General features: G+C 38.6%; 3 protein-coding genes across 5 annotated transcripts in view; 2 read left to right on the top strand and 1 right to left on the bottom strand.

Moving 5' to 3' along the window:
• cntrl (centriolin) overlaps positions 1–17,672 on the top strand; it is a 548,241-nt gene that overhangs the window by 152,198 nt on the left and 378,371 nt on the right. The window lies entirely within an intron of this gene.
• On the top strand, positions 1,193–9,547 carry gsnb (gelsolin b). Its single transcript, NM_001089344.1, is given in 16 exon segments — positions 1,193–1,255; positions 4,226–4,422; positions 4,500–4,654; positions 4,953–5,111; positions 5,195–5,344; positions 6,248–6,337; positions 6,425–6,557; positions 6,640–6,944; positions 7,039–7,172; positions 7,417–7,507; positions 7,709–7,879; positions 8,009–8,183; positions 8,265–8,386; positions 8,865–8,942; positions 9,032–9,092; positions 9,174–9,547. Coding segments are annotated over 15 exon segments (2,187 nt in total). The 5' UTR covers positions 1,193–1,255; positions 4,226–4,229; the 3' UTR covers positions 9,344–9,547.
• On the bottom strand, positions 9,465–15,765 carry ttf1.6 (transcription termination factor 1, tandem duplicate 6). 3 transcript variants are annotated; one of them, XR_012406457.1, is made up of 9 exons: positions 14,853–15,765; positions 13,866–14,051; positions 13,561–13,639; positions 13,341–13,465; positions 13,032–13,239; positions 12,844–12,930; positions 12,249–12,728; positions 10,038–10,611; positions 9,465–9,805 (listed from the first exon to the last, which is right to left on the bottom strand). XR_012406457.1 is itself a non-coding variant. In XM_005168641.5 (9 exons), the coding sequence occupies exons 1-9, from the start codon at positions 15,469–15,471 to the stop codon at positions 9,612–9,614; spliced, it is 1,650 nt and encodes a 549-aa protein (XP_005168698.1). In that variant the 5' UTR covers positions 15,472–15,765; the 3' UTR covers positions 9,465–9,611. The 3 variants fall into 3 exon arrangements, 2 of the variants coding, with proteins under 2 accessions (XP_005168698.1, XP_068077650.1); XM_005168641.5 differs by having other exon boundaries at positions 10,038–10,123; positions 12,663–12,728; XM_068221549.2 differs by lacking the exon at positions 10,038–10,611 and having other exon boundaries at positions 12,663–12,728.

Raw genomic sequence — 17,672 nt, 5'->3', positions numbered from 1 at the left:
AATTTTAGGATATAATCAAACTTTGCATATTTATTCTGAATCTGTCATGTTTTATTTTAATGTCTAACCATTATAATAAGATCTATTATTGACCCAATATATTTGTTTAAAATATTTATTGTAATAAACCCTTTAATTCTTTCTGTTCTGTTTTTTAGAGGGAAACTTTTTTTTAGAAAGCCAGAAATAGTTTTTTTTTTTCATAAATGTCAAGTCAAGCCAAAGGACCCACACATTATTACGTTATAAGTTTAAAATGACATGTATTAAATGTTATGGATAATAGGATAATAGTTTTGTTACTCTGCGTATTATATATGCATTTTAGCTGTTTCATGCAATATATTAGGAATAAAAAAAGACATACTGACTGTAGGAGCGGTGTGGTGGCACAGTGGGTAGCCTCACAGCCGGTTGATTTGAGCCCCGGCTTGGTCAGTTGGCATTTCTGTGTGGAGTTTGCATGTTGCATGAGTTTATGGGTGTTTCCCAGTGATGGGTTTTGGCTGGTAGGGCATCCTCTGTGTAAAACATTTGCTGGATAAGTTGGCGGTTTATTCCACTGTGGCGACCCCAGATTAATAAAGGGACTAAGCCAAAAAGAAAATGAATGAATGAATGAATGAATGAACACTCTCTGTATATAAAGCAAACCCACTGCGAGCCTATAATGGCACCACACACACACACACACACACACACACACACACACACACACACACACACACACCAGATAAACGCTAGGAAAATAACATTCATTTCACTATAAAAGGATTATAATTTAAACAATTATTTAAAAGACCATTTCAATGTGGTCATGTCATTGGCCCATGAACATTTCCAGCTTGTTCTCAAACTATTTATACCTGTAACAGGCAATTCTATCATAAGTTAATGTCAAAACAGCTATCATAAGATTATCAATATGTGCCTCTTTTTGGATTCTCGGAAGCTATAGAAAAAATGTAAAACCGGAAAAACTTTGGGACTATCGTTTTTGTTTACATCCCTCATAATGGTTTATACAAATAGGGCTAATTAGACAAACTTGTGGTTTATCGCGTTCCCGAACTCTACACACTCCTGGAAGAAGAAATCATCCTCGACAGACGAAGGAGAGGCTTCATATGCAAATGAGCCAAACCTGTGAAAGGTGTCACACCCAGTACCTGCGGAAGCTCATTGCCTAAACACACTGCAGTCGTCCATCGCTGATCTGTTGATAACGCCATTCAAAAGAAGTTAAAAATAACAGGTATGCCTCATATGGTTCTTTTAAACCTATTTAGCTAGCGAAATTATTTTAATGTATGCTTTTTTAGCTAATAGGGAGCATCTTTAACTTGTTTCCTCGAGCATAATCGCAGTTAATACCATATACTATTACTGTTAATTATTTATTTTCTCCAAGCGTCCTCACCGTAAGCAGCCACAATTGGTTTAATGCATTAGGTAGAAGTAACTTGGTAAGTAACGTTATAAGTAACGTGTCTTGTGTGTGCGCAAAGAAAAAAAAGCTTGCCTTTTAATTTATTTTTTCATTATTCTAAAAATATTAATAATAATAAAATAAAAACATGATAATGTGCAAGTTGTTATTATAATATAAAATGTACTACATCAGCTGAGCAACTTCACCTTTTGTCTATAACTGGAATGTCGTTGAGTGGCCAGTTGAGCATTGTTGTTCACCCCTTGCTAACTGAAAGAGACTTATGTTTTCTGGTGTATCATTTTACTGGGAGGGTGGGTGAGGTCTCCGCCTGGGGCTACGACCAGACTCGTCCACCTCATACCAGGAGAGCAGTTTGACTGAAGAAACACTAGAACAAATTTATGATCTGCTTTTGTTCTTTCTGATGAATGCAGATAATCATCCCTGTAATGGGAAATAAAAACAATGTTCTCTTCCTTGTTTTGATATTATTAACCCTTGTGTACAGTTCAAATTTACTACCCTTTTGTTATGTTCGTGACTGTTTTGCCCCATTGACTTCCATTATAATGACATTTACTGATTGAAAAGCCATGTAATGCCATACCCTACTGAAAAATCCAGCTTAAACCAGCCTAGGCTGGTTGGCTGGTTTTAGCTGGTCGACCAGGCTGGTTTTAGAGGGGTTTTGGCCATTTCCTGGCTGGTTTCCAGCCATTTCCAGCCTGGTCTTAGCTGGTCAGGCTGGAAAATGACCAGCCTAATCCAGCTAAAACCAGCTTGACCAGCCTGGTTTTGGCTGGACAAGCTGGTTTTAGCTGGTCATGTCCCAGCCTGACCAGCTAAGACCAGGCTGGAAATGTCTGGAAACCAGCCTGGAAGTGGCCAAAACCCCTCTAAAACCAGCCTTGTCGACCAGCTAAAACCAGCCAACCAGCCTAGGCATCAGCAGGGATGCCAAATAATCTAGTATTCTTGATTGTTAGTGTTTTCCCTTGTTGAGAAGAGATACAACTTTTAATTTCTAGTGTTGATCATCAGTTGCCAGCATTAACCCTATAGATGGGCCTGTGCAAAAAAGTTTCCTACTTTTATATGGACTTGAAGTAAAACAAGTTACTATGTAGTAAAACAACAAATTAGAGTGTGGAGTATAAATACACTTACTATGTTAACTATGTTCTGAGAGCTAAGGTGCTTATTTGTTTGTTTTTTCAAACATATCAACTGTCTGAGTAAGTGTGCAATGGTCTCTCTTTCTTACACATCCACTACACTCCATATAATTCTAAGAGAGAAACTAAGCTGTTTTCTTGTGATCAACAGTAAAAAGTTTTACCTCTTTGCAACAGGGAAATCCACCAACAATCAAGAATGTATGATTATATGATGTCATGGCTTTGCTATCAAATTTTTTTTTATTATGATGGAAGTCAATGGGGCAAAAAAGCCACCAATATAACGAAAGGGTAGTAAACCCGCTTAGAGGTAATTGTTGAATTTTTGAAGCATTTTCCCAAAATATGGGTCAAAATAAGATTAGTCATCAAAAATTATTCCATTTGCTGAAACTGAGAAAGTTGTGAACAGATTAAGACTCAAAAATCCCCCCAGAGTGAGCCTACTACCTGACAAAAGTCTTGTTGTCGATCCCAGTTGTAAGAGCAACAAGTAATAACTTGACTTCTAGTTGATCATTAGGAAAAGTAGCAGGAAGTAGATTTTTCCGATGAATCATCTGTTGAACTGCATCCCAATCATCACAAATACTGCAGAAGACCTACTGGAACCCGCATGAACCCAAGATTCTCACAGAAATCAGCCAAGTATGGTGAAGGAAAAATCATGGTTTGGGGTTACATTCAGCATGCAAGATATCTGCAGTGTATGGCAATATCAACAGCCTGAGGTTTCAAGACATTTGTGCTCCTCATTACATTACAAACCACAGGAGAGGGTTAATTTGTCAGCAGGATAGCGCTCCTCATACTTCAGCCTCCACATCAAAGTTCCTGAAAGCAAAAAAGGTCCAGGATTGGCCAGCCCAGTCACCAGATATGAAGATTATTGAGCATGTCTGGGGTAAGATGGAGGAGGCATTAAAGATGAATCCAAAGAATCTTGATGAACTCTGGGAGTCCTGCAAGAACGCTTTCTTTGCCATTCCAGATGACTTTAATAAGTGATTTGAGTCATTGTAGAGATGTATAGATGCAGTCCTCCAAGCTCATGGGAGTCAAACACAATATTCATTGTTTTTCTACTGCACCATGACTTTATATTCTATACTGTACATTATTTCTGTTAAGTGACAAGACATTTGTCTAAGCAAAGTCAGACCTTACTGTCCTGATTAAATAATTAAAAATCAAGGCATGATCATATTTTATTTAGGTAAAAAAAAGCGTAATCTGGAGGTCTGCCTTTATTATAAGCCACTTCTAATGCCAAATGATCATTATTTGTTGTTTCTAAAACTTGAATAGGCAACAAGACATTTGTCAGGTAGTGTACACTTTAAAACAAGCGAGCAAACTTGTTTCTTTTAAAGGAAATAGCTGACCTAAAAATAAAGTGAGTAAACCTGTTATCCTAACATTAAGTAAATGATTCATGTACAATTATAAAATTTAATTCAACTTATCATTTCCAAGTTGCAACTGGCTTAGTTACTTAAGTAAAGTCAACTTTTAAGATGCTTTTACCCACATTTTGTGTATGTGGAACATGCCAGCATGCAAAATATGACTATTGTCTATAACCATCACAATGGCTTTTGTTTTCAAACAGAATCATGGTGCACCACCCAGAATTTGAGAAGGCAGGAAAGCAGACCGGCCTGCAGGTGTGGAGGATTGAAAACCTTGATTTGGTGCCTGTCCCTAAGAATCTTTATGGTGGGTTCTACACGGGTGATACATACCTCGTTCTCAACACCATCAAGCAAAACTCAGGCAATCTGCAATATGACCTTCATTTCTGGATTGGTGAGCATTCTGCTAAGTTGTGAGTTGTGAGTAAATGGTGTACATGTTTATTGAAACCCTGTGTATGACCATTGTAGGTGAAGCATGTACAGTTGACGAGAGTGGAGCAGCTGCTATCTTCACTGTCCAAATGGATGATTTCCTTGGAGGAAAACCCATCCAGTACAGAGAAGTCCAGGGATTTGAGTCAAAAACCTTTCTTGGCTACTTCAAATCCGGCATTAAATACATGGTGGGTAACGTTAGTACATTTACCATGCTTCGGTCAGTATTTAATTCAAGTGGTGCTCGCTGCAGAGCCATTTGAGGAGAGGTGAGCTCCAGAGAGGGGGAGCTTAAGCTTGAGCTCCACCTTTTTTGCACTTCTTCTACGAGTGATGTCACTGGGGGTAGGGTTGGTGTACGCATTAAAACAGCTTACAGGAGGAGGAGCGACAGCTCATGCTCCCCCTCTCTGGAGCTCACCTCTCCTCAAATGGCTCTGCAGCGAGCACCCTCTCATTTAATTCCTCTTATATAATCGTCTTTAGCAAGGTGGAGTTGCCTCTGGATTCAAACACACGTCTGGTGCAGTAAATGTGAAGCGACTTCTCCATGTGAGTGGCAGGCGTGTTGTCCGGGCCACTGAGGTACCCATGAGTTGGGCTAGCTTCAACCAGGGTGATTGCTTCATCCTAAACCTTGGACAGGTGAAAGACGCCTTTTTTTCTTGATTGCTTTTTATTATTAAGTCTCCCATTTATTCATGCTATTTCTCTTATATTTCCATTAGGAAATATACCAGTGGTGCGGGTCCAAGTGTAACCAGTTTGAGAGACTGAAGGCCACCAGTATTTCCAAAGACATTCGTGATAATGAGTGTTGTGGGAGAGCAAAGCTTTTTGTATGCGAAGAAGGATCCGAAAATGATAAAATATTAGCGGTTAGTATAATTTAAAGTTGTACTTGATGTTACCATCCCCTTTTACACTGTGATACCTCTAAATATGCAATTTCCAGACCAACTTTACCAGTAAATAAAAAAATGTTAAAGTCTAACGAGACTAAGGGCGTCCTCACACTATGTACAGTTGCCTAAAACCGGGCAGAAGCACACTTGTCCTTCCTCCCGTCTCCCCCGACAGCCCTCACATTACATTCGGGCTTGAGCACGTTTGCGTCATCGATGATGCGCTGTTCAGTAAGCGTTTTCGCTCAGCACAGTGATTTCTTTAGTCTTATCGTTCTAGTCGTTTGGGATGCAGTTAAACATTTCGCCGAACAGATCAGCCACCTTTGACACTCATAAAGTCTTCATGCTGCAGGAATTAGGAGGTTTGCTGAAGGTGCAGCTGTCATGCAGTGAGGGCTTTGCGTCTTTAATAATCTACGACAGTTTGCGATTAATTAACAGTAAGAATGATTAATAAATCCATATCAAACAGTCCCGTAAAAGTCACATCTCGTCTTCAGTTTCAGGCTCAGGCGCACTTGCATTTGCGCTGAGCCCAAGTGAACCGCGCTCTGGCACACCTCTTCCAACCAGGCTAGGGCCGGCCAAGTGAACTGTGCCTGAGTCCAATTCAGAGCACTCAGACTTCTCAAATGATACGGGCCTGGGCACGGTTCGGATAGCATAGTGTGAGTACATCCTAAATGTTACTACATTTTTCAGCTTATAACAAGACTTCTAAAAGAAACATGCAAATGGTGCAGTGTTGGGGGTACTAAGCGAAGGGAATAGTTTGGGAAAGTTGCGGGGGAACCTCTGATGCATTGTATTCCAGTCTTTAATATTCATTTAGTATTACAATCTGAGTTTAATGACTCTACAATATTTTGTCAGATTCTTGGACCAAAGCCTGATCTCCCTGACGCTCAGTCTGAAGACACCAAAACTGATGCATCCAACAGGAAATCAGCCAAACTGTATAAGGTACACTTAGCTAAACTTTAGATTTTTATTACAAATGATCTTACAGACTCTACAAAATAGTTTATTCTGGTGGTCATTATTGCTTAGGTGTCAAATGCCAGTGGGAGCATGTCTGTGAGTTTGGTTTCTGAGGACAACCCCTTTTCCCAGAGTGACCTGCAGTCTGCTGACTGCTTTATCTTGGACCATGGTACCAATGGCAAGATATTTGTCTGGAAAGGTCAGCTCTTGACATGGTTCAAATTCATTCAAAATATGCAATTCGAGACATAATCAGTGCTCTTATTTCTTTAATAATGCAGGTAAAGAGGCTAATAAAGAGGAGCGGAGTGCAGGTATGAAAGCAGCAGAGGACTTCATCAGTCAAATGGGCTATCCTAAACACACCGAAGTCCAAATCATCCCTGAGAATGGAGAGACTCCTCTTTTCAAACAATTCTTCAAGTTCTGGCGTGACACGGACCAGTCAAAGGGTATGGGGCAAGCCTACGTGCCCAACAAAATTGCCAAGATCAAGAAAGTGCCCTTTGATGCATCGTCTTTGCATAAATCAGAGGCAATGGCTGCTCAGCATGGAATGGTAGATGATGGGAAGGGAGACAAAAAGGTAAAAGTGTGCTTTGCACTGATGTGAAAGATTGCAAATATTAATTGACTTTCTAGCATGATAATGAATGGACAACTGGTCTTGTTTTGGTAAGATCTGGCGTATTGAGGGATCAGATAAGGTTCCAGTGGATCTATCTATTTATGGGCAGTTCTATGGAGGAGATAGTTACATCATTCTGTACACCTACAAGCACAGCGGACGTCAGGGGCAGATTATATATATGTGGTAAGAGCTGCAAACCCAAGTCTGGAATCCATTCAGTCCTCTATGCATGTTGAACCTTGAAAACAAACAGAATTTTTAAGCATTTGGTCATAATCCATAGATCTTGTATATTTATGATACACAAGCATAAGTGGGTAACAAAACTCAGTAGTTTTTGTGTATTCCTTAACCTCACTTTTGGTAGTCAACAAGATGAGTCTCAGTGTGAAGGTTCTTTAAATAGAGAGAATTGTTACATTCACAGGCAAGGAGAGGAGTCAAGTCAAGATGAGAAAGGAGCTTCTGCCATTCTGGCTGCCCAACTTGATGCAGAGCTTGGCGGGAGTGCTGTGCAGGTGATGTTTGCTGTATTTGGGTCTACCAAAATACAGACCAGAAGATTTCTTTTTTTTGTTCCATGACTAGCTGGTTTGGGTTTATTTATTTAGAACTGGACCCTGCAGAACAGTAGTCCACCAGGAGTTGATTTGGACACTCCTGATTTAGAACATCAAAAGAAGTAACTAATATCAGATTGAATGTGATTGTTTATTAAGGTGCGAGTAATTCAAGGAAAAGAACCTCTTCAACTCATGAGTATCTTTGGTGGGCAACCAATGGTGGTGTACATGGGGGGGACTTCACGCAAGGGTGGCCAATCAAAAGCTTCTGAAGTCCGTCTTTTCCAAGTGCGTGCCAACCCTGCTGGCCACACACGGGCTGTTGAGGTGAGTCAAAATCAACATGCGTTTTCGGTATACAATTGTACAATGCAGTTCCCTTTTTTAATTGTTCTTCATTTAGAAGTTGTTGGTTTGGTTCCCCTAAACAAATGCTATTAATTTTGCCTGAAACAGGTTGATCCTGTGGCCTCCAGCCTGAACTCCAACGATGCCTTTGTTCTAGTGACTCCTTCAGGCTCTACACTGTGGCTAGGTCAGGGTACAAGTGATGCAGAAAAGAATGGAGCCGCGAAGCTTGGCAGCATTTTAGGAGTGACCCTTTCAGAGATATCAGAAGGAGCAGAAGGAGGTGGGCCTGCAGTCATTGTCAGGGGAGTGTTTTCATATATTCATTGAACACTTTTTTTTAAAAATTATGATTTCTACACAGATGTCTTCTGGACTGCTCTTGGGGGAAAAGCAGAGTATCGCACCTCTGAAAGGCTCAAAAACAAAATGGACAGCCATCCTCCCAGACTCTTTGCATGTTCCAACAAGACAGGACAACTCCTTGTGAGTTTCCATGTTGTCAAGAATGTAAAAATGAAAGGGGTGTAATGATACACTAATGCCATACACCAATCAACTGCTATACTCCTATTGAGTTCACATGAGCTTCAGATCACACGCAGAACAGGTTTAGTTTCAAAAATCTGTGGTTGTTTTAAACACATACTTTTGAAAACAAGGGTGTGTCAGCACACATTCTCTCCCTGACTGGGTTATCTGGATCGCTGTGTAGCCTTCATCAATCTTAGCTCATATGACCAGTGCTCAGAGACTGAGCTTGGTGGAAGGTGAGAGATTGCTAAGGGGGAGGAACATCAATTTGCATTGAGAGAATGTGGTTCAAACCGAATGGAGCATTCCACAGTCTTTACGATTCGGTTTGAATATTATTACACTCCTTAAAAACAATTGTAGTAACTAAGACAGAACAGTTTCTTATTCACTCTTTGCTTGCTTTCACAACTTTGTTTTCGCAATCTAGATTGAAGAGGTGCCAGGAGAGATGACTCAGGAAGACTTGGCTCCAGATGATGTCATGATCCTGGACACCTGGGATCAGGTAACCGGTTTAAAATAAAACCAGTAATAAAATGTACTCCAAAGTATAAACAGGCGATTGACTTTCATACTCAAATTATGGTCCCCAAGGTCTTTGTTTGGATTGGAAATGAAGCAAATGAAGATGAAAAGAGTGAAGCTTTAACTTTAGGTAAGCAGAACACAATTTTTCACTGATGTTTGGTAAATTTTCACCAGCTTACCATGCATCTCTTTACATTTCTCAATTTAGCGGCCAAATACATCGAATCAGATCCTGCCGGTAGGGATAAGAGAACCCCTATTGTTACAGTGAAGCAGGGTTTTGAACTTCCAACCTTTACAGGCTGGTTCTTGGGGTGGGATCATGACTTCTGGAGTTCTGACCCACTGCATCGGGCCATGGCTGGTCTGAAAATGTAATTGGATTGATCTACTGTAACACCAAGATGACTAAATGCTGTATGCTGCCCATTGTTTACCTTTATCATCCATGTTTGATACCCGTCTATGGAAAATCTAAACATGTTTCTTGTCGAAATCCTTTTAAAATGCATTAGAACTTGAATTTATTTACTGATCAACTCATTGAAAAACACAAGAATAAAAAAAAATATATGTACAACCTAAAATTTTCTTTAAGTCACTGGAATATTTAGATTGACTTCTCACAATTCATCTATACAGCTGATTAAGACGAGTGGTTGTTTTCTTGCTGGCCAGTCTGTTCATCATCGTCACAGCACTCATCCTCATTAATGTCTTGAAAAATATCTGCTAGCCGGAAGCTGTTCATCTGGTCAACCGTAAGTTCATCATCATCAAGATCTTTGCACTCTTTTACCAGACCTGGCAAAGTGTTCTCGTAGAGAAAGTCAACAATGTCTGAAAGAAACCAACACAGACATTCAATAAAAGGCTATTTAAACTTCATTTTTTTATATCAAATTTTTAATTGTACACCAACTAAATGTCCTGAGATTTCAAGTTGTTTACAAGACTATGTTGAGTCTCTAAACCAATTATTTGATTAGATTTTTTGCTACTTGAGTGTCTATGGAATGTACTATGGAGAACAAAAGAATGCAGTGGTCCATCTATAAAGTAAAACGCCTACCTCCAAAACACTTGTTTTGCCAATCTGGCACATAGCAGACTTTAAGCTGGTGCCACCTTGATTGAGCATATGCTGGAGGGACATCCCTATGAGACAAAGAGGACAAAGATGTGACGCCAAGCATGTTTACACCAGCAGCTGCATTATCATGCCTGAACAAGCAGGTGCACCATTATAGTAACTTGCTGGCAACTGGAATAATAATGTAACCTGTGCAACCGGGCTCAGATGCCAATTACCCCTACCTAATGAACTATACGTGTTTTTCAGCCACAGATAAACTTCCAGTTAATGATTACATTAATGTGACAGCCCTAATTTTTTTGTCATTTATTTTATTTATTAGTATTATTTAAAACCTATATCAAACAATTTCTCACTTTTTAAAAGGCTCAAAGAATGTTAAAAAACCTGTAAAAATTGACTTCCATAGTAGGAAAAACAAATACTACTGAAGTTGAAAGTCGATTGAAATTGTTTCCAGCTTTCTTTAAAATATCTTTTGCGTTCAACACAAGAAAGTAAAACAGTTTTGGAACAGGTGAGTAAATTACAATTTTCATTTTTGGGTGAACTATCCCTTTAATGGTAATGAGGGTCATTTTTTAAGAGTCGACTCGTTTGACTCTGAAGAATCGTAAAGTCTTTCTTATCTGTTTCCATACTTAAAAGTACTCCCTTGTTCGCTGGCCTGGTCACCTTTTTAACCCAAAACGATGATATAACCACTGACTTTTATGGTAGGTGTTTTTTTTTTTCTTTCTTCTATTTAAGTTAATAGTTACCGGTTTATAACATACTTCAAAATATCTTCTTTTGTGTTCAACAAAAATAAGTGTTTTTACTTAAAAGGTTTGGAAGCACTTTAAGCAAAGCTCATTTTTATTTTTGGGTTAATCCATAAACATTAAAGCTTTTGATCTACAATAAACACATCAACTAAAAATTTACTATTTTGTATATACCACATTTATTATTAATTAAAATACAATCTTTCTTGCTTAATTTTGACAATATTTGAAAAATTGGATTTAGCTGAGTACCAATGCAGGTAGCAGTTCATAACTTCAAGGAAATGTAACAAAATCACGATATCATAGTACAATATTGTGGCAGCAAAGTTCCTTGATTATTGTGCAGGAATGATTGCATAGCTCCTATCCATATCTGCCTTAAAAGTAGCAACTTTTCATTTTTGTAGGTCACAGAAATCAATGTAACTACAGAAGAGTCAGGCTTTAAAGGGCCATGAAACCCCCTCGTTTCAGCAGGGTGTTTTCACACCTCTACTTTGAAAAAAGTCAGAAAAGTGGGCGTGTCCAGCTCTGTTTAGGGGGGAGTGTAGAGGGACTAGAGGAACTAAAGTGGGAGGGTGTGGGAGTGTCTATTTGGGCACGCGCGAGTTTCAGAGTCAAAATACACACACACAGGAGAAAGTGATGGTGTTTGACCAACATGGACATCTGTAGTCGAATTATTTGCCAAATTATTAAATGGTGGACTTTTAACTGCAGTTTGGCTCTTTGATTCAGGGAATTCATTCATGCCCCTCGCGACAAACGAGATATTTGATTTGAGGAACTGCTCTAAGCGTGTATTTTTCATGCAATGTTTGATACCGCACGGCGAATGAGAGAAAAAAAAACCCTCAGCATTTCCCAGAAACTTAGATGCACACGGCAGGTAGCGTCAGAAAGCTGCGTGTGTTATTCCGGTCACAAAATGCGGTGAAAACCCAACACGAGGTTAAAGTTTGGTTGTGGTGCTAACATGTTTACACTCGGTGCAATAGTTAACTTAGTTCGATACGAACAAACTGAATAAACAAAGAGCACTGGTCGCTCTCTTACCAAATCTGTAGAGACAGAACAATCACCAGCAACTAGAGCCGCGTCTTTATTAAGAGGAGACTACAAGCCAATCCGGATCTCAGGTAAACAATAATCCTCCTTAGACACGTAAGTTATTGTTGTCGAGCGTCGCGTACACTGTTAATTCTCACGTGACTCCAGCTGAGCTCTCACAGAGAGAAAAAGAAAACAAAACTTAACGGCAGCAAACTATAAAAGCAACACTTCATGCTTGTTTTGCCAACACAACGTGGCGTCTCTGTCGTGTAAACACGATGACACTAATGAATATTAATGAAGTTGCACAATAGAGCGCGCTGATTGGTTTGAACCAAGCCTTACTCATGCATTAATGCAGCACACTGTAAGACGTAATAAGACACACTCTGGCACAGACGCCCAGTCTGCACGCTGGAATCAACGCTATTATGTCATGATCGTGACGCAGCTTCAAAAATTTGTTTCAAACCGGAAGTACGAATTTGCTTGAAATAACGCAAAAACAACCAATTTACACTTTTTAGTGAAATATAGGTGTCCTAATAGTGTTTTTAGCTGGTGATTTTTGAATTAGATGCTAACGATCTAATCAGATTCAATTATCTATTCTAAGCTAAAAGTGCTCATGCCAGACTTGAAGACTAGCAGAATGGATTAAAACTATTTAACTCTCAGGGACTTGTAAAATAAGCCTATTGTTCCTTTAAAAATGGCAAGAATCGGCCTGAAAATGATGGATATATTGTCCCAAATACACTCAGTAAATAATTCTCACCCAAAAACAGCTGTAAGATGCTCCCAGTCAACATCCACAACATCCTCCACTTGCATTTCATACATCCTGTGTCAAAACATCATTATTACAACACTATTACTATTTTAAGTACAATTCAGGCAGTGAAAAACGTGTTAAGATAACGCGAGCAATCCTAGCACGTAAAAGCAAGATTTCTTACGCTCTAATGAGTTTGATTTTGGCCTCCTGAGCTTTCCTTCCTCTAAATGTAATCCCTGAGGACATCCGGGAAGCTAGTATGGACATCCTAAGAGGTCAAAAAGGAAAATCAGGACAAAGTTGACCATAAAAAAAGAAGATAATATAAAATGCAAGAAAAAACAACACAATATACAAGTGCTCTCTTACCATTTATCTCTGCATTTGGTCCAGCATCGAGTTTTTACCTTCTCAGCAATTTTGGACCAGGGTAATGCTTGGTACAGTATTTCTCTACTGACTCTTTTTGGTTTCTTTTTTTTGGGGTTTGCAGACTTCAGCACAGATACAACATGGTCACGCACAGCCCTTAAAAGCCTCTGCACCTCATTTGTAGTCCACGGTCCCCTTATTTTACCTGTGTGATGATGAATAATGATGATATAAAAATCTGTAAACAACCTGCAATCGACAGCATAGTTGACAAATGTGAGAAGACGTTCAATGAATTAGACTTACTAAGGTGTGAAAACCGCTTCTCAAGGGAGTAAGAACTTCGATCTGTCTTGTCAGAAATCTTTTTCCAGTCTGGACCATATAGTGTATAATACTTAAGCAGTGATTTTTCTTCTTCTTCAGTAAAACTTTTGAGAAAAGGAAGAAATTAGTTAAGTAAGGAACAAAATTTAAAGCAGGGCAGAACTATGATATGATTATGTAAATATTATATTCTACTTACTTTCCCTTTTTGTTTCTATCATCATAAATCTTCGTTCCACGGGTGTAAACATCATGACAAGGCCTGGGAATTCCTTCCGCTGTTTTTATTAAAAAAAAAAGAAGATCTTTGTTAAACAACCAAATTTCACATTTTTTTATAATGTTCAAAGAATATTTAAGTGTTTATTAATGGGTTACTTCACTCAAAATGCTTAATTCATCACTACTCACTTTAAAGGTCTACTAAATGTAAATTTATTTTCATAAAATAAACAAGCTATATTAATTTTTTAAAAATCTATAGAAAAGGTTAAAAACACTCACCAATCTTTACAAAAAAACTGTACTTCCTTTTCAAATTTGCCAGAGTTTGGGATTCTTTAGGGAATCGTTTGGGATGAAAGAGCTTGATGGCATCTTTCACTCCTGTGAGAGCCAGAAAGTTGCTTACGTTCTGTCTTAACCTCTCATTTTCTGCAGTAGAAAATCTTCCATGTCTCAGTTCGATGCCTGTAAGAGAAAAAGGCAAAACATGCAACTAAAAAATTCTCTGAAATTATGCTTTATGCTAGACAGCATGGTAATCATGTGCAACAGCTCTGGTGGAGATTCCTGCAGTCAGCATGGCATTTGCATGCTCCCTCAAAACTTGTGATATATGTGACTTGTGATGTCATTATGCTGTACGATAAAGCTGTGTATTTTAAACTGGCCTTTTGTTGTGGCCAGCCTAAGCCACACCTGTGCAATAATCATGCTGTCTAATAACCAACTTAATATGCCACACCTATGTGGTGGACAGATTAGTTTTATATCTATTTATATAAGTTTTATATATACACATTACACACTAGGCATGGAACGGTAACAGTTTTCAACGCACACCATGGTTTGGAAAAGTCAAAGTTTTAAAACTAACAAGCTTTTCTGCTATATCGGTCCTACGGTATATGTAAAATGTTTTATTTATGTTTTTTTTTTAAGGACAACAGTATCCCCAGCAGAAATGATATCTAAAAATGCCAATACAACATTAAATTGTAAAGAAATATGCGTTTTCAAAACTAATGAAGACTGCAGAAGTCAATGATTTATTTAAACTATTTAGCCTGACATGTTTACTGTTATAAATTATTTAAAATGTTTCTTGAAATAAAACATGTTGTGTTCAAAAGGCAAAAAAAAAGTTTTTGTTTTTTACTTAGAGATTTAAAAAGAGCAGTAATCACGAAACCTTCAAACCGTGGTATTTTTATGCAAGGTTATCATACCTCCCATACCTAATACACACATTCAACAGAATCAGCTTACCTTGTTTTCTGAATTCCTTGAACCTTGGCAGGTCAATCCTGATCATTTTATTGATATCACGTGCGCTTCGGGATGCTAATGTGATTTTAGGGCAAAATTGATTCAGTTCATCCAAAGCATTTAAATCAACTAGAGGTTCATCTGAGAGTAGTTGCTTCGTCTTGCGTGTTTTAGTACCCATCATTATATCAAGAAGACCCCTTTCATGATCACTCGTGTTTGGCTCATCCTCATGCTCTCTCCTGATGTCAGTCTGTTGTTTTGCCATGTCTTCACAGTTTGTCTGTTTCAGTTTTTCTCTCATTTTCTTTCTTTTAGAAGTCTTCCCTTCCCTTGAACCCTGAAGCTCTTGTGTTTGTGCTTCATGCTGATTTGAGACACCATCATCCAACACAGGAGTCTCGCCTTCATCATCTAGCTTTCTTCTTTTCTTTATTTGCAAATTAATATCCGTTTCCCTAATACTGTTTCTCATCTTCTCCTTCTTTTTAAGGCGTTTCTCAGCCTGTTCCTGTGGACTTTCAGTGAGTTCATGCTGCTCCGTAGGTTTACTTCTCTTTTTCTTTACCTTTTCCCCATCAACGCGGGCATTACTCGAAAGTGACGGCATTTCATCCATAGTAAGTTAATAATCTTTAAAAAGTTTAAATCATGACGAAACAAACATAAAATCCAGTTTCTCCTAAACGAAGACTGTAAGAACTTCTGGCGACTCCTTGCACGTGTGTCGCTAATTTCACGTCATGAGCACAAACAACACACCAAACACATCACCACAGGAACGACGCTACGAATATATGTTAAGCTTTACTCTTATGCTATACGTTATATTATCTTTAGATAGTTCTACACCTGAAACATTTAGCGGAATGTTTACTAACCGCACTTTTCCTCCTGTACTTCTTCACGGATTAGTCTGCGATCTTCTCAGCGACATAACTATACTGCCACCTGTCGGTCAGAAAAGTCATTACATAAATAAGACAATAAGTAAGTAAATGTATGCAATTCCAAATCCAGATTCAGAAAGGGCAGGTATGTTTACACGAGGTATTTGCTTTTGAGACTGAAGCTTCAACAGTGCAACAGAATGATGGTGACAATTGTAATGGAAATTAATTTTTATTTAAACATGTGTAGTGGAAACTTACAGCAGAAACAGCGAAGCACTTCATGCACGTACAGAATGGGCCTTATTAGGATTTGACCTTGCAAGCAGTACAAACCAGATAAAAGGGTGAACACACTTGACTTCAGTGTCCCACTCTGCAAAAACTGTTGTTGCTGTATGACTGTGACCTTCTTTGCAAAGAATAAAACTTTGAAAAGACATCCCGGGTAAGACTTTGTTTCTTGACCACAGAGAGCGCCTCTTTAAAGAAAACTGCCACTACACAATACACACATACTAAAGGAAAAATAGGCTGAAAATAAGCTATACAAACTAACAAATGGGGTGACACGGTGGCTAAGTGGTTAGCACTGTTGCCTCACAGCAAGAAGGTCGCTGGTTCGAGCCTCAGCTGGGTCAGTTGGCATTTCTGTGTGGAGTTTTCATGTTCTCCCTGTGGGTTTCCTCCGGGTGCTCTGGTTTCCCCCACAGTGCAAAGACATAAGCTATAGGTGGAGTGGGTAAGCTGAATTGTCCGTAGTGTATGAGTGTGAATGGGTGTTTTCCAGTAATGGGCTGCAGCTGGAAGGGCATACGCAGTGTACAACATTAGCTGGATAAGTTGGTGGTTCATGCTGCTGTGGTGGCCCCTGATTAATAAAGGGACTAAGCTGAAGGAATGAATGAACAAACAAACCAAAATCCTCTAATAACATATATAAATGTCTTGCTTTTTGACTTTTCATCTCTCTTAATGTCTTCAAATATGTGACAAATTCTTCTTTAAACACCACTAGTATGGGGTAATTTGAAAAATTTTCATTTATGAATAAAACATTTTAATGATAGCCTATCCACAAATTATTTAGGGCAGCACTGTTGCACAGTGGGGAGTACAATTGCCTCACAGCAAGAAAGTCGCTGATTCGAGCCTTGGCTGGGTCAGTTGGCATTTCTGTGTGGAGTTTGTATGTTCTCCCCGTGTTCGAGTGGGTTTTCTCCGGGTGCTCCGGTTTCCCCCACAGTTCAAAAACATGCGGTATACAGTGGGTGAAATGTCCATAGTGTATGTGTGTGAATGAGTGTATATGGATGTTTTCCAGTGATGGGTTGCAACTGGAAGGGCATCCGCTGCGTAAACCATATGCTGGATAAGTTGGCGGTTCATTCCGCTGTGGCAACCTCAGATTAATAAATGAATTAAGCTGAAAAGACAATTCATTATTTAATATATAAGACATTTTTTTATCCTTAAACACTTTTAGATACTTTATGCTTAAACCCAACTTAGTCATTTCCCACAAGAAGATAAGTGTTACAGATATTTTATGTTGAAACTAATACTTTGTTTCAATATCTAAATGACAAAACTGGCATATATTTGTGTCTTCAGCATAAAATTTTTATCCGAAGAAATTGTTTTTACATGATAAATAAGATTCATAATTATAAAGTGCACATCTTTACATTTTTTATTTCATTTTTAATCTTATAACATTTTAACAGTACAAAAAATATACATGCCAGGGGTTAAGCAAGCATAAATCAAATACAAATATACAAAATGTTGATATGTAATAATCAAATAAATACATTGTAGAGTTCGCAAAGTTTTAAAGTGCGTAGGGCTTTCTTATTTAGAGAGTCTTTGACACTACTAATATATAAGCATAATTCAGTCATCAACACCTTAAAATTCGGTTTCTTAT

The sequence above is a fragment of the Danio rerio genome, chromosome 5, assembly GCF_049306965.1.
Source record: "Danio rerio strain Tuebingen ecotype United States chromosome 5, GRCz12tu, whole genome shotgun sequence".
NCBI lineage: Eukaryota > Metazoa > Chordata > Actinopteri > Cypriniformes > Danionidae > Danio > Danio rerio.
The sequence above is the reverse complement of the archived record's forward strand: the minus strand, read 5'-3'. Positions and strand labels throughout refer to the sequence as shown.